General features: G+C 49.7%; 1 protein-coding gene across 3 annotated transcripts in view; it reads right to left on the bottom strand.

Moving 5' to 3' along the window:
• Positions 1–14,687, bottom strand: part of TXNDC16 (thioredoxin domain containing 16) — a 76,875-nt gene that overhangs the window by 19,976 nt on the left and 42,212 nt on the right. For all 3 annotated transcript variants that reach the window (XM_019502316.1, XM_019502236.1, XM_019502404.1), the window contains 6 exons: positions 13,620–13,776; positions 11,473–11,639; positions 9,747–9,807; positions 7,649–7,778; positions 5,728–5,874; positions 4,898–4,957 (listed from right to left, as the gene is read on the bottom strand). In XM_019502316.1, coding sequence (XP_019357861.1) covers positions 4,898–4,957; positions 5,728–5,874; positions 7,649–7,778; positions 9,747–9,807; positions 11,473–11,639; positions 13,620–13,776 — 722 coding nt within the window. The remainder of the gene's footprint in view (positions 1–4,897; positions 4,958–5,727; positions 5,875–7,648; positions 7,779–9,746; positions 9,808–11,472; positions 11,640–13,619; positions 13,777–14,687) is intronic.

The raw sequence follows: 14,687 nt of genomic DNA, 5'->3' as shown, positions 1-14,687 counted from the left end.
AAGCCTTCCTAATGACACCAGCACCGCAGTCTTTGGTCCCTCTTGTCTGTAGTGCTAACCAGAGTAGCACTGCCGAGCCTAAAGACATGCTGCAGGTTTTCCCTCCCAAGGTGGAGAACCTTGCATTTTTTGGTGTTAAATGCCATCAGGTTCTCATCTGTCCATTTCCTGAGCCTGTCAAGGTGAGCCCTATGCAAGAAAACACTGTTTATTTATGACACCAAGTTAAGAAGGGTAGCGAAGGCACTGAAGGAAGGACAGGCCCTGCTTTCAGAATGATTGTGATAAATGGAAGGAACAGTTCAAAAAAATCAACAGGATGAAATCCAAAGAAGACAAGTGCACAGTGTGACACTTAGAAGGAAACCTTGAGCACACGGATGCAAAATAGGGGATAACAGGGTAGGCAGTGGCACAGAAGAACAGGGTCTATGGATTCCAGGAGCCCACAGAATAGGTGTAAAACATGCAATGCTGCTGGAAAAATGGACATGGCATTCTGGGATGCATTAATGGGAAGCTTGTATACAAGACAGGGAGGTGAGAAGTTTCCTTTACTCAGCACTGGTGAAGTCCCAGCAGGAATGCTGTACTCAGTTTTGGGCAATAGACTTTGAGAACGATGCAGACAAACTGGAAAGAATTCAGAGGAGAGCAACAAGAACAGTAAGAAGGAGAATAAGCTTCTGTTTGGAACAGAAAAAACTGAGGGGAGACATGATAAAAGCTTTCCAGTGCATAAATGGGTCTTAAAGAGAGGACAGACATCATGTTCTTCCATCTCCAGTGGGAGCTGGTTCAACTGGCAGCAAAGAAGTTTTGCATAAAGTATTAGGGAAAAGGCTTTCTAATGACGAGGGTTTTTAAGAACAAGTTATCTTGTTCCTAACAAGAACATCTGTCAAGGATGCCCTCAGGGTACACAATCCTGCCAGAGAACTAGACTTCTAGTTCCTCTATGGCTTCACTAGGCAACTCACTTTACCGCTCATTTAGGTTGTTTTGCAGCTGTTTTACACTCAAGGGAATTTATTGCGTGTTCTGCACTCTATCAAGCGTTGGTACAGCCAAACAACCCGGTCAGCCCCGAGCATACTTCCCGTCTTCGTGGAATATGATGTCCAAACGCAGCAGCAAAGCACAAGAGGTTTGTATCATCATCTGAAACATGAGATGCATAAACATGGCCCTAAATCAACACCAGGCAGCTGTTTTACTTAGCACATCTAATCAGGCACGTCTTCTGCTTCTCATCTCCCACCACAAAGTCATCTCAAATCTTTCCCCAAGCTGGAGGCAAAAGAGGGGGATGAGCATGAGGATGTGGGATCTTATGAAAATGGATCCCCAGGGCACCTTATTCCAAGAACTCTGATGTATGGATACAACCATTCATGGAATAGCTACTGATTGTATAAGCCATCACTATTTATCAGTAGGTATCACATTATGAAAGGAAAATTCTGGTGACCTTCACTAATGCCCTCCCCAGGGGGAAAATGTCTTGGCATCCTGACCTGCACCATATTCTCAATGATGCGTCTTGGAGCGGCAGCTAGAGCCAGTCTCTGCCCCAAACAGCTAGTTTCACCACAAGGCTACTCCCAAAGTGGACCCAGCAACCAGTAAGGGAAGCACAAGGGAACAATAAAACAGTCTGTGATGAAGTAACCTTGACCTTCATCAAGGAAGCCTCAGCTCTTTTCAAAAGGCACTCAGCTCCCCAGAGGATAGCACCCAAAGATGAAAACAGCAGTCAGAACTCAGCACCCTTCCTGCACAGCCACTTCCACCTAGCACAGCCTCTGGGTGGGCTCTTCTATCCTGGAATAAAGGGAGCCGGTCCTAATAGTCTCAGAGCTGGTCTGCAGTGCGGGGAGGCGAGATGGAAGCAGGGCATGGATCTCACCTCCTGCTTTTCCTGGCTCTCTTTCCAGACCTGGCCTGGCATTAATGTGGGATATTACTGCCACAAGCACATGCATGCCTACAGGACTGCCAGGATCGTCTGCAGGTCAACAATGCCACAGGGACTATTTGGCTCTTTCTGACAACCGCTGGCTCCTGCACTTATCCCAGGATGAAGATGCTGGTCTCTGATCTCCTCCACCGCCCAAGGTCTCCCAAGAGACAGAAGGACCTTGCAGCACACATGCCATTACCTACCCCTGGCACTGCCTTGCCCAGAGATGTGGCAGGTGCCACTGGGATCCAGATCTCCATCTGCTTCCTTCCAACCCTCCAATGCCTACTGTTGTGGCCTGGACTGTACCTGATCCAGTCCTCCTACATGGTAATTTATGTCCATGCCCTGCTGGAGACACTTTACCCGTGACCCTTGTGAACCTCTGTTTAGAGAAACATGCCGCCCTGTTCCTTGAACTTGCAGGATATTCAGTGGTGTGCACTGCTGCGATCCACCTCACTCAGTCAGGAGATCTATTCATGGACGTAGCAGTGTCCCTGCTCCCCAGCACATACTCCATCCTGTTGGACTGCTCCAAAGGTACAGATTCCTGCTTGCACAAGCCTAAGGACAAGGGCACTGGGGGAGACAACAGGCAAATAATGGGCTGATACTTGTAGCACAGAAGTGACCCAGGAACCCTGGCTCACCCCTCTTCACTGTGCTCAGGAGTTTGCTGTTTGGGATTGCTGCTACAGCCCCATCAGTTCTACCCATTCGGGATCCAACGGCAGCCCTCTCATCCGGATGCCATTTCTCCTCAGCTACACCACTGCCTTCCCTTGCTTTGCATTCTGCCTGACAGGACAGGACCCACTCTGTGATGCCAAGGATGAGATATCAGGCCCAAGTAGCTCAGGCTAACTTGGGAGGCAGAGGGGGTTTCCATATTTCCTCATCAGGCTGCCCTTGGTGAGGTGGCAGACATGCAGTTGGAGCTCGCTGGGAGCTTTGCCTTAGACTTCACTCTGGACAAGACTTTGCCCCTGGGCTCGAGGGGCCAGGGCTGCCATAGCAGCACCTGTAAGCTCACACAGGAATGAGTAGGACAGCGTCAGGATCTGAAGAGCCAGGGAGGAAGTTCTCAATTAGTCCAGGTGAGCCAAAACAGCATGGTTATTCTGGTGACAACAGTCCTTGAAGGTTTCCCTGTTTGTTTCTAGGATTCTCCTTCCACACAGAAAACAACGATCAGCAAAGCACCCAGACCCATTCCCTTCAGAGTATGGAAACCCCAGAAAATACCAAACCCATCGTTGTGTGGACACCTCTTGAATTCCCACTCTGGGCTCCTGGCCTACCCTGCTTCTTACAGGAACATCTCTGCCCCGTGGCAGAGCAGGTCACCGCTGCTGGTGGAGCTTGTGATGACGTCCACATCCAGGATGCTGGACAACATGAGGACAAGGTGACAGAAGCAAGAAAGCCCAGTCAAGGCCCGGCAGCCTTGCCAAGTGTGGAAATGGGCTTGAAGAGCAAGAGGCAGAGGACATACAAAGAACAACCATGGGCAGGTGCTTTAGAACAGCGTTTCTAAACCCGTGGGTCCCAAAAATATATGAGAGGGTCACGAACAAACTTTAAAAATGGGCCAACAAACTTTAAAATGCATTCTCCTTTAAAGGAAAAAATGGGAAACGGTGGCTTTTCCCTTGCAGGCTAGCAGAGTTCTAGCCTGCAAGGGGCTGCTTGGGGTCTCCTGTGCCCCAGACCCTGCCCCACACACTGGGTGGCTAGGGCCTAGGGGTGTGGGGCTGTGGGTCAGGAGTGAGAGACACTTGGCCAGGACTGGCCATCAGTGTTTAAAAATGGATCCTGGTACAAAAAAGGTTGAAAACTACTGCTTTGGAAGAAGGCACAGTGCTCTCCCCAAGGACAAATACCATCTGCCTCTATCTATTAAGAGATCCCCTGATGAAGCAGGAGCTTTGTCTACAAGAATAACCCTCAGCCACTGCTGTGTGTTGCTTATGCAACTCTGCTGAACAGCACAAGAGCATGCTCATTCCCTGAGGGCCCTGTCCATTCGAACCTTTTGTGGTGCCACAGCCTGCTATGGCAGATCACTCGTCTGCCTGATGCTAATTCGCCTCCAGCCATTGGCCCCTTTGTACAGGCAGAAAGAGCTGTTCTTTTGAGCCGTAGCTGGCTAGCACTCATAGGCGCTTAATCACGTGCTGTGGCTTTGGTACGCAGCATTTGCTGAAAGGTGTTGCTCACACTTTGTAACACACAACTGCATTGTTGGGCATTGTGCACTGGTGGCCTCCTTGTCCTGGAGATGTGGGGCATGCAGCTTTCAGCAGGGCTCCTCGTGGCTTCCATCAGACAGACAATAAGCAAGAGCAAGGCTCCATGCTTGACAAAGCTTGGCTCTTCTGCCCATGTAGTGCCAGGCCCTGCGGTGGAGGGCTCAAACTGGCCTTTCCCATGTTATTGTGCTCTCAGTTACAAGGGTGTCATCCCCAACGGTGCTGCTGAAGGTGATGGAGCCATGGACACACAGCAGCACGACTGGAACAGATTTTGACTTGACAGATGCAATCTTCAGTTCCACAAAGTCTCCCAACAGGGCTGGGATGGGGAAAAGGTGCTTTAATTTTCCTTAACTCTAGCCTGTCTCAATCCCATTTCCCCCCAGATCTACTCTCCAGGAGCGTAAGAGCAGAAGGCAGGGGTCTGGGAGGGACCTGGGTCTCTGTGTAATGGTCCATAATGGGCTGTGCCAAGCCTAGAGAAGGTAGAGCAGCCTGCAAGGGGGAGGGCAGTGTATTAAATGGAGGAAATTCTGATTCCAGTGAAATCAATTAACCTTGGCCAGGATTTCACCCCTGCACAAATGCCCATTCCAGCTTCCCTCCTGCAGGAGGACAGGATATAGGGCCTAAGCACCATGTGGTCCATAGCAGCGCTGAAGAACATTAGTCTTACCTTTCAGTTCCATGGCCACCTCCACATAGGACTGCAGCGTTGCTAGAGACACGGCTTCCCCTAAAACAGACAAAAAAGGCCTGGTCAGTAGCGGTGCCAGTGCATTACTGATGGCACCTCTGCTACCGAGGTGTCAGGCACTGTCAGTAGGGGGGGCAGGTCTGAATTATGACCATGCTTCTCCTGCATCTCTTACTGCTTCCAGCTTTAGGATCATCTGAGGAACCACGACAGTATTCTGAGGCTGCAAGACATCAAGAACGCTAGATACTGCAAGGGCCATCTTCCACAGAAAACAGGCCACGTCTACATTGTTACTGTGCTGTCATTTAGTACTTGCATACCCACGTACTAAATGACTGTGCAGTAACCAGTGTAACTGTGGAGTGGCATCCTTGCACAGCCTCCTGGTGATGCTGACTGTGCGCTAGTTTGTTACAACTGTGCAGTAGCGTTGCGTCATGGTTCATGCCCTGTGACGCTACCGTGCAGTAGTAACAAGCTACTGCACAATAAGCGACTCGTGTAGATGCGGCCACAGAGAATTATCCTGGAATGAGGCACACCCTGGAGACAGTAGAGCACCACTGCATTTATTTTGCACTACAGAAGCTCAAAATATTTCATTTCTGAAGGTTTCACTGCCCCTAGATAGAGTCTAATCAGGATGAATCAACTACAACTGTCAATCGAATCGCATTGCTTAGGTCTGGGAGGGTACCCAAGGTCTTGGAGAGAGATCATTTTAACAGCTTAAATCAGAATAAAAATCAAGGCTCATCAAAACAGAGACAGCAAAATACGACTGATGTTTAGGTGCCTGTACTCACAGCTGGCATAGAACAGCACCGCTGTGTGGCCAGTCTCGGTCAGGGCCGGGTGAAACGTCTCCTCCGTCAGGGTTCGGATGAGGTCTAAAGGGAGTTCTCTCTTCCGGTCTCTGTGAATGGCCTCTACCACCTGGTCATCTTGCACATCTGTAATTCAGCAGCAGTAGATGAATGCACAAATGATGCTGGAATTCACTGTTTCCAAGCATTTGAGCGCAAGGAAAAGACAGATATGGGGGGCGGTATTATTATGCCTTGTGGAGCTATGTGGCACTAGGTTATTATTATGTCCTATGGCACTAGGTGCTGTACATACCTATTAGGAAAAGAGTTGTTGCCACAAAAAGCTTGCAAAAGATGGCTACAAGGAGAGGGCCAAAATGCAGCAGAGCACCAGTTCCAATCAGGACATGAAGCAGCAGCTGTTACTTCCTCCTATATCATTTGCTACTCATCAGACACATCTACACATGCAATTTATGTATACAAATAAAACTCCAATGCTTGTTGCTCTGGAGTTTATTACTCCCAGGCACACTGTTTGAATGTGTGCCCAGGAGCAACTCCAGAACAATAAGCTCTGGAGTTCACTTATGCACAGCATGCTGAGCCAGGCTGGAGCAGCCCTGGATGTCAGGAAGTCCAGGGGTTTAGCCTTCCAGCCTGGAGCCGTTCCCCCAATGTCAGTGTGCTGTGGAGGGGCTGGCTGGGTCACAAGGATACTGCAGTATGGGTCTAGCTGGCAGGCAGCCCTTGCGCTGAAGCACCCTCATGTCCTAGCCAGCTGGGGCAGCATCTACACGTGTGCTGCTGCAGAGTAAAAAACTCCACAGCAAGATAGTACTTGGATAGTACTTGTACAAGTACTACTTTGCTGCAGAGCTAATTATTTTACTCTAGCCTAATAGCGGTGCACATGTTGGTGTGGAGATGTTTACTGTTCAGCTAATTAGTCTACTGCACAGTAAACGTCTCATGTAGACACATGCACTCATTAGAAACTTAGTGCTCCACTGAAGTGACTGGGATTAGGCCAATTTACACCAGGGAAGGATGTGCGCTACAGAGAAAAGAATACCCTTTTTCTAGGATACACACTGCATTTTTGTTTGTCTTGGACAACTTCTTGTCTTACGTGGGCTCTTGGTTTCCCTGAGAATTTACATAAAAGGATTGGAAACAGAGACAGTTTTTTTTTTCCAGAAAACAAGTGATTTTTAAAGCACAGACCAGGTGAACATGTGCCTCTGGGCCCCCTGGCCAAGAAAAGTGGAATTTGAATGCAGAGCTCAAATGGGCTCTCAAAGAGACAGCAGCCCACACTGTCCAAGAGACTCGTGGTTTATTTCAGAGTCCTGATTTGCAGTGTCCCAAAGGGGGATAATTTCAGCTTGTGCTGGGCACCCAGCTTCCAAAAAATCAGGCCCCTCTAAGATGCTTCAAGTTGGACACCTAATAATTTAAGCCCCTCGTTTCACAGGTTAACTCTTCTTAGGATGTAAAAAGAAGACATTTCTTCTAGCCTTATCACCGTAAATAGCAGATGGATGACAACTCACTGAGCTGTGGCAACTTTGCCCAATTTAGTGGAGAATTACTCCTGGAAGATTCAGAAGTAAGACACTACTGGGGTAAATTACACTGATTTATGTTTCATCTATCCACTTCTGTGTGGGACATCCATTTGCTAGAAGCAAGCGGGCTTGCAGGTCATCCAGCAGCAAGGCAGAGTAATAGCTGTCTGCTTGTGTGGGCAACCTCAGGACAGCTGTATGTCTGCCTGTTCCTGAACGTCCTGTCATTTATAGCAGCATACAAAACCAAAGTCATTTACACAAGGGCATGTGTCCATCTATCCATAGCCTTCACAATCAATCAGCACATGGCTACATATGCAAAGAATCCCAAACACCAGCGCTACCTTTATCACTATTCTCTTTTTCTTCCTCGTCTTCTTCCTCCTCGTACTCCTGGAATTGTTTCAGCTTATTTTCCACGAGGGCAATAATTTCATCGGTATCCTCCAAAACCAGGTACTTGATGGGCACACCCTGGGGGAAAAGCAGAGCATCAGCTGTGACAACATATTTGCTTTTGACTGTGCCTGGGAACAGCCGGACTCACTACAAATTAGACAGAGCTACAAGGGTTTCCTGTTCCAAAATCAAAGGGACCATATGGCCCCTTTTCTGGAACTGATAAATGCTCCTGAATCCAGAGCTAAGACATATAGGGTGCCTATACACATGCAGCAAAGCGGCTCCGACACGCTGTAATTAAAGTGCATCAGAGCAGACTTGGTTAATCAAGTCTGCTGAAGCATGGTAATTACTGCTCTTCAGCAAACTCCAGTGTCTTGTGCATTAGCATCCCCATGCTGAAAAATGGCAGCAGGGACACTAATGCACGAGACCCTGGAGTCTGCTGGAGCACGGTAATTACCATGCTCATTTGACAAGCTTTAGTTAAAGCGCCGCTGCCACCGCCACCATTTTTCAGCACAGGGGTGCTGATACATGAGACGCTTCAGGTGCTCCAAGAGCTGCTCTAACTAAAGCGTCCCCCACACACTCCTGAAGCATGTGTGTAAATGCCTGTAGTGTGCAGACTGATGCCTAGAAGAGCTCCATTCAGCTTGGCCTGTTCCTTGAATGGAGCCCTTCTAGGCACCAATCTGCCCCTACTTGTCTCTCCTTTTGTGCTCTCATGTAGCCAGAGCAAGGTAACATAGACAAGAAAGGGTGGCTCATATAGCCTATGACAGTGATGCTTCAGGTCAACCCTAAATAGCAGTGTAGATATACCTTCTCTGACCATGATCACTATATCATGGTATTAATGGTTGTTAACCTCACAACAAAGACCTGTGTGACAGGAAAGTATCCTTCCCATTTGACAGATGGAGAAATGAGGCACAAGACATTTTCTCTGCTTTCTGCCAAACAAAGCTGAACATTTCATCTCCACCTGGGAGCCTGTCACAAATGATCTTCCTGGGGAAAACACAAATCTCTGCTAAAGGAAAGAATCTGGGCTGAAGCCAGATTATCACTGAATGAAACCAAGAGGGCAACTCCATTGATTTCTATTCTCACTTTCCCCTTGTTGCATTGGCTTTCCCTTCTTTATGTGACCTTGCACTTGTAACACAAGAAGGCTGCTTTAGCCTGCTGGATACAATGGGACCTGCTGGTTCACAGACAGAGCAAAACAGATTCTGAGAGAATATTCATTTTTAATAAATTGTGCTGTGGAAAAAAATAAAGTGGAAAAACCCCAGCAGTTCATCCCACTGGCTCAGAGGGCATGAACGGAGCATGTGCATGTCACTCACCAGCCAAGTGGCACTCCTCATGGGGAAGGGAGATTCCCATCTAGTCCTGCCTGCCTTGGAAGCAACACCAGTCATTACCTTGCAGCGGTTGACACTATGCTACATCCATCGGCGCAAGCTGGGTCGGGTCCTTCTGCTGTTCCCTACACTCTCATCGTGCCCTGGCCAGCCAAACTCATTTTGTGCCAGTCCTTTTCCAGGACATTAAGAGCTAGAATAAGTAATGCTAGAGCTGCCGGCTGACATGGACACAGCCTGACTCTTTGCTTTCCATCTCTTCATTAGTTTTGGACATCACTGGCTGCCTCTCACCCCACCATGATTTGGTTTCTTAACTAGATGCTTCTAAGGGACTTTGTTAAAGGCCTGTTTTAAAATCCAGATCCTTGGAGATTTCTATGGGACCAGGTGCCAGCTCTCTGCACTGGGTACTTCATTGACACTTAGATGCCTAGCTCCCCAAATAAATGCTTGCTTTCTCTTGACTCATGAGATCTTGGGGGCAGCAGGCCTGGGCAGCTGTGCCATGACCCACCTGTGCACTTACAAAAACAAACAAAAAACAACGCCCCCCTTTTAAGCCTTCAGGGGAAACTGTTAAACAACAGCAAGGGAAACCTCTGTGAAAAATCCCTTGCTATGTTTGCTGTGTTCAGAGACATGCTACATAAATACAAGGACCCACCTCCTCTGCTGTCTTCAGAGCAACGTTAGACTGGAGAAGGACATTCAGACCCAAGGAGTCCCTTTGGAGATACAAACATGTCATGTTATGCACAAAGCAGTGGCCTCCCCTCTGCCTGGCAGGCTGTGCTGTGCCACTGGCAGCAGGGCACCCTGTGGAGATGTGTAGGAGCTGAGGGATTCACTCAGCACTTGGCAAAGCTCCCCTGAATGAGGATGGTGTGGGATCAAGGCCCCAGCACCTTCCTGGCCAGTCACTATGAAGTGACGTCAGCAATGAGCATATCCCCCCCGACCTTTGCCTTTCCCCATACCCAGGGCCCAGCCTGGCCTGCTTGAGGCTTTTGTCTCACATGCCAGGTTACCCTAGGGCAGGAGGCCATTGTGCTGGCAGAGAACCAGTCCAGTTGGTCCCACTCAGTCCCACAAGGAGCTTTGCTGCCAGCCTCCTGGGACAGAGGGGCTGGAGTTCAGAGCTTCCCCCAGGCACCAACCACCAGTGTCAGTGCCCAGGCCCACATGAGAAGGTGGCAGTCCTGGCACCCAGGCAGCATTGGTAGGGAAGGTGCCCACACGGCATAGAGGGTGCTCAGTCCCAGCCCTGATCCAGTGCAGTGGAGCAGAAAAGCTTCTGAGGGCAAACCGGGCCTCACTAAGGAACAAGGTTCTCCAAAGCTCCTGCCACAGCCTAAGGCTTCACCTGCTCAGGATGGCAGGACAGCTCAGGAAACCCTGCTCCCAGCACGGCTGTGCCCACAATGTCACTTGCCAACCCCTGCAGAGACAGCCAGAGCCCCTGGGGTGGCATCTCCAAGCATTAGAGTGGAGCAGGAAGGCTGAGCTGGGGTAGGGCCTCAGTGTAGGGGTAGCCTCTCTCTTTCCCTCATGCAAAGTGACTCCAAGGAGGCTGCTCCAGGCTGGTCCCAGCACCCAGGTCTCAGAGCATGCACCAGACACAGTCCAGAGCAATCTCAGAGGCCAGCTTCAGCTCCAGAGTGTATTGGCAGGTACGGATGGGCAGGGCGTGGGCAGGGCCAGGTTGGCCCACACCTTCCCAGGGTGAGGTCTAGACAAGCCCATGGGCCCCAGGCAGGTCCCACAGGGCACAGCTGCCATCCAGTGCCCTGATAAGAGTACGATCGATAGAGACCTATGGGACCTAGGGGCCCTACCCAGCACAAACCCGTGTGGTCACAACTCCCAGCCCCTTCTGGGGGTTATTTAGTCTTCACTGAAGAACAAAACAAACCTTAGTCTGAGCTCTCTCCCCAACCAACTGGGTCTAAGGGCTCTCCCTGCCAGGCCTTCTGCATGACCATGCAGTTCCTCTGACTCAGATCAGGGCCGGGTCATGCTGCCTTCCCCCTGTGCAGCTGGATCAGAGATAGGTCATGCCCTCCCCTCCTCACAGAGCCAGGGTGGAACCAGGCCAAGCCCTCTTACCCCTGCTGCACCCACCCCAGGTGCCAGAATGAGTCCACCAGCCAGATCCGGACAGCAGATGAACCAGGCACTGCTCATTTGGCCCACCCTGCAAAAAAAGTAGAGCACCACTGCCCGGGACCATCACAGCTATACCATCACTCTAATGCTGCCCTGACTGTGAGAGCATGATACTGAGCTGACTTCGATGTAACAGAATCCAGCCCCAGCTCACAAGTTCTACAAACAGTGTCCCAGCTACACGCACGTCTCAGGAGACCAGAAACATGTCTGAGCCAACATACCTTGCCAAAAGCGCAACGCCCGCTCTCCCCAGCAGCTGCCATGCAACAAATTCTGCAGTTCTGCGGTCAGCCTCATAGGTCTCTTTCTGACTGAGGATGAACACCAGGGGTAGGCCAAGCTGCAAGTGAACTGTTGAAACCTTCTCAGGATCCGCAGCAACTTCAGTCTGGAGGAGAGTGAGTCACGCGGTCAGACGCCTTCCCAGCATGCATGAATGAGGATGCTTAGGGGACTTTCAATCCCTTACATTAACTAGGTTATCAGATAGTATCCACGGTCCTCCTACAACAACCATATCCAATCACCCAAAAAGCAGAACTCGGATCACTGTCCTCTTTGCCTGCCCATTGGGGGTGAAACCGGAATGGAAGAGCCTCCTGTCCACTGGACTGCTGAGATTTTAGAAGTTAATACAATCTGAGGTTTTAAAGCCAAAAAGAAACATCACAATCATCTGCAGTGACTCCTTGCATAACCCAGGCAGCAGCATCTCCCTGAATGAATTCCTGTTTCAAATCCCATCACTGTGGTCAGACGGAAACCTCTTTGTTAGAAACACAGCTGGGTGGGATTGAAAAGCTCCCAGGGATGAAAAACCCACCATGAGCCCAGGCAAATTGTTCCAAAGGGTAACTGTCTCCCTGTCAAAAACCTCTGTGCCTTATTGTCCTTGCTGCCTGTGACCTAGCACATGTGGCTCCCACTCCCATTCATTTGAACCAGAAGCCAGCACCCAAATCCTGCAGGCAGCACTGAACCTCTTATAACATGCAATATGCCCTGGGTTGCCTTCCCTTCCCATTCCCATTATGTTGCATGCCCCAACAGCGATGTTCCCGTTTCATTGTGACCCATTCTCCCCCGTTTAAATTCCCTCCCCTGGGCTAAAGCTGCAGCTGGGCTGAGCCAAACCCCTGTTAAAGGGGAATTCCTTTGCAGATGTAAACTGCCTGGGGCCCAACAAGATCAGCTACACAGTGGAAGTGGAAGTGGAGTGGTCACACAATGTGCAGGCCTGCTGCATAGTAAGCCACTCTGACCTAGGCAGAGTTACCCCTCAAGAAATGCAGAGTATCTTTACTAGGTGAGAACGGGGCTCTGTGGACCAGAACATGTGCCTGCCCCCAGTAGCCAGCTTCATCTCGGGTAGTCCTTCGCCCGGTGTAAACCAGCTCTGTTGTCTCCTGGTGGCTGGGCACTGCAATGCTGCCTACAGCAGGCAAGCAGCTTAGGAGAGCTGGTCATGTGTCCACTCTTACATTAGAGTAAAATTCAGGAAAAATTTCCCCCTCACTCTTGCATTGTGTCTGCACCCTGAGGCTGGTGAGGAAGTCTGCCTAGGGAAGTTGTGGAATCTCCATCACTGGAGGTGTTCGAGAAGAGGATGGATAAGCACTGGTCAGGGATGATCTAGGCATAGCAATGCCAATGTCCTACTATGGGTATTTCCTCTAGACTTTGCTGACTGCTGCATGAGTCTGGGAAGGATTTTTTTCCCTCCTGCTGATACTTGGATCCATGGATCAACTCCCTCAGAAACACTGGCTGTTGGATGCAGCCCTGACAGAGCCATGGCAATGCTCCTGCTGGGACCAAAGCCAAAGGTTTTTGGCTAAAAGATCTTGCCCCTCTGCTCAGGATCAGACTGATTGCCATATTTAGGGTCAGGAAGGAATTTTACCCCATGGTCATATTGGCATGACCTGGAGCAGGTGGGGGGGTTGCCTTCTTCTGTTCTGGGAGTTGTTTCCCTCTTCCTGGGATCTCAAGTATATTTTAACAAACTTTGCAGCAGCAGGACATTGGCCACCATGGTCCCCCTGCTTTACCCGTGTCAGGTTTGGGAGTTATGTCTTGTGATTGTGTCAGGGTTGACGGGGCAGTTTTACCAATATGTTGTTTGGACAGAGGTGATCCTGCTTCCAGCAGGAGGTTAGACTAGACGATGTCTGGAGGTCCCTTTCAGCCCTACTTTTCTATGATGTCATGGACCCATTGAAATAAATGGAAGTTTTGCCATTGATTTTACTGAGGTTGGACTTTCACTCCTGATCCTGTCTGTAACACAGCTGTAGGCTACCCACCCTCCATGCCCTCAGCCCTGCCCAAAGGACTTCAGTGAGATACAGCTCATGGCAAATTGTACCACAATAGGTGCCTCCATCAGCTTGAGATACTTGTGGATGTTGAGTGTGCTCAGTGGCTGCTCCATAGGAGTCCTTCTGCATGGCTGTGTTGGATCCATGACCCGCTTACAGTGGCAGAAGAAGAGTTGAGCAGATAATCCATCAGCATCCTCAGTGCTGCGGGGAAAAATATATGAACTGAGATGCAGCTAGCAAGGGACGACAAAAAAGTACTCTGCAAGGATGTCAGGACTAAGAGGAAAACCAAAGATTGTGCAGGTCCCTTCCTGAATGCTCAGAGTAATTAAACAGGGGGTGAAGCAGAGAAGTCTGAAGTATTTATTGCGTTTTTTAACTTCAGTCTTCATGAAAAATGTCAGCAAGGAGATGATGAGCAGAGTTGGGAGCCAGAAGGATGAGCAGTCTAGACCAGAGGAAGACCAGGTAAGAGATGATGCAGAGAAGCTGGAGGCTTTCAGGTTGGAAGAGCCAGAGGGGGTGCGCCCAAGGGTACTGAAGGAATTGGCTGAGGTAATTTCAGAGCCATTGGCTATCCTCCCTGAGAACTCATGGAGGTTAAGTGAGGTCCAAGATGACTAGAAAAGGGCAAATGAAGTACCTGTCTTTTAAGAAAAGGAAAAGAAGGATCTGGGGAATTACAGACTAGTTAAGGAGTCTATGGTGAAGCACTTAGAGGAGAACACGGTGATTGGGAACAACCAGCATGGACTCAGCAAGAGCAAGTCACAGCAAAGTTACAGATTCTGTGGCAGGTGGAAGAGCAGAGGATGTGATATACCTTGACTTTAGCAAGGCTTTTGACACGGTTTTCCATGGCATCCTCATTAGTAAGCTAAGGAAATACAGACCAGGTGAAAGCACCGTACAGTGGATAAATAACTGTATCCACCCCCATTCTCATTAAGAAACTGGGGGGCTGTGGTGTCGACACCCACACAGTCAACTGGGTCGCCAACTGGCTGGAGGGCCGCACCCAGAGAGTGGTGGTGGATGGGTCATTTTCAACCTGGAGGGATGTGGGCAGTGGGGTCCGCCAGGGCTCGGTCCTCGGGCCCGCACTGTTCAAC

This window comes from Gavialis gangeticus, unplaced genomic scaffold, assembly GCF_001723915.1.
Source record: "Gavialis gangeticus isolate Ggan-Ray unplaced genomic scaffold, GavGan_comp1, whole genome shotgun sequence".
NCBI classification, from domain to species: Eukaryota; Metazoa; Chordata; order Crocodylia; family Gavialidae; genus Gavialis; species Gavialis gangeticus.
The sequence above is the reverse complement of the archived record's forward strand: the minus strand, read 5'-3'. Positions and strand labels throughout refer to the sequence as shown.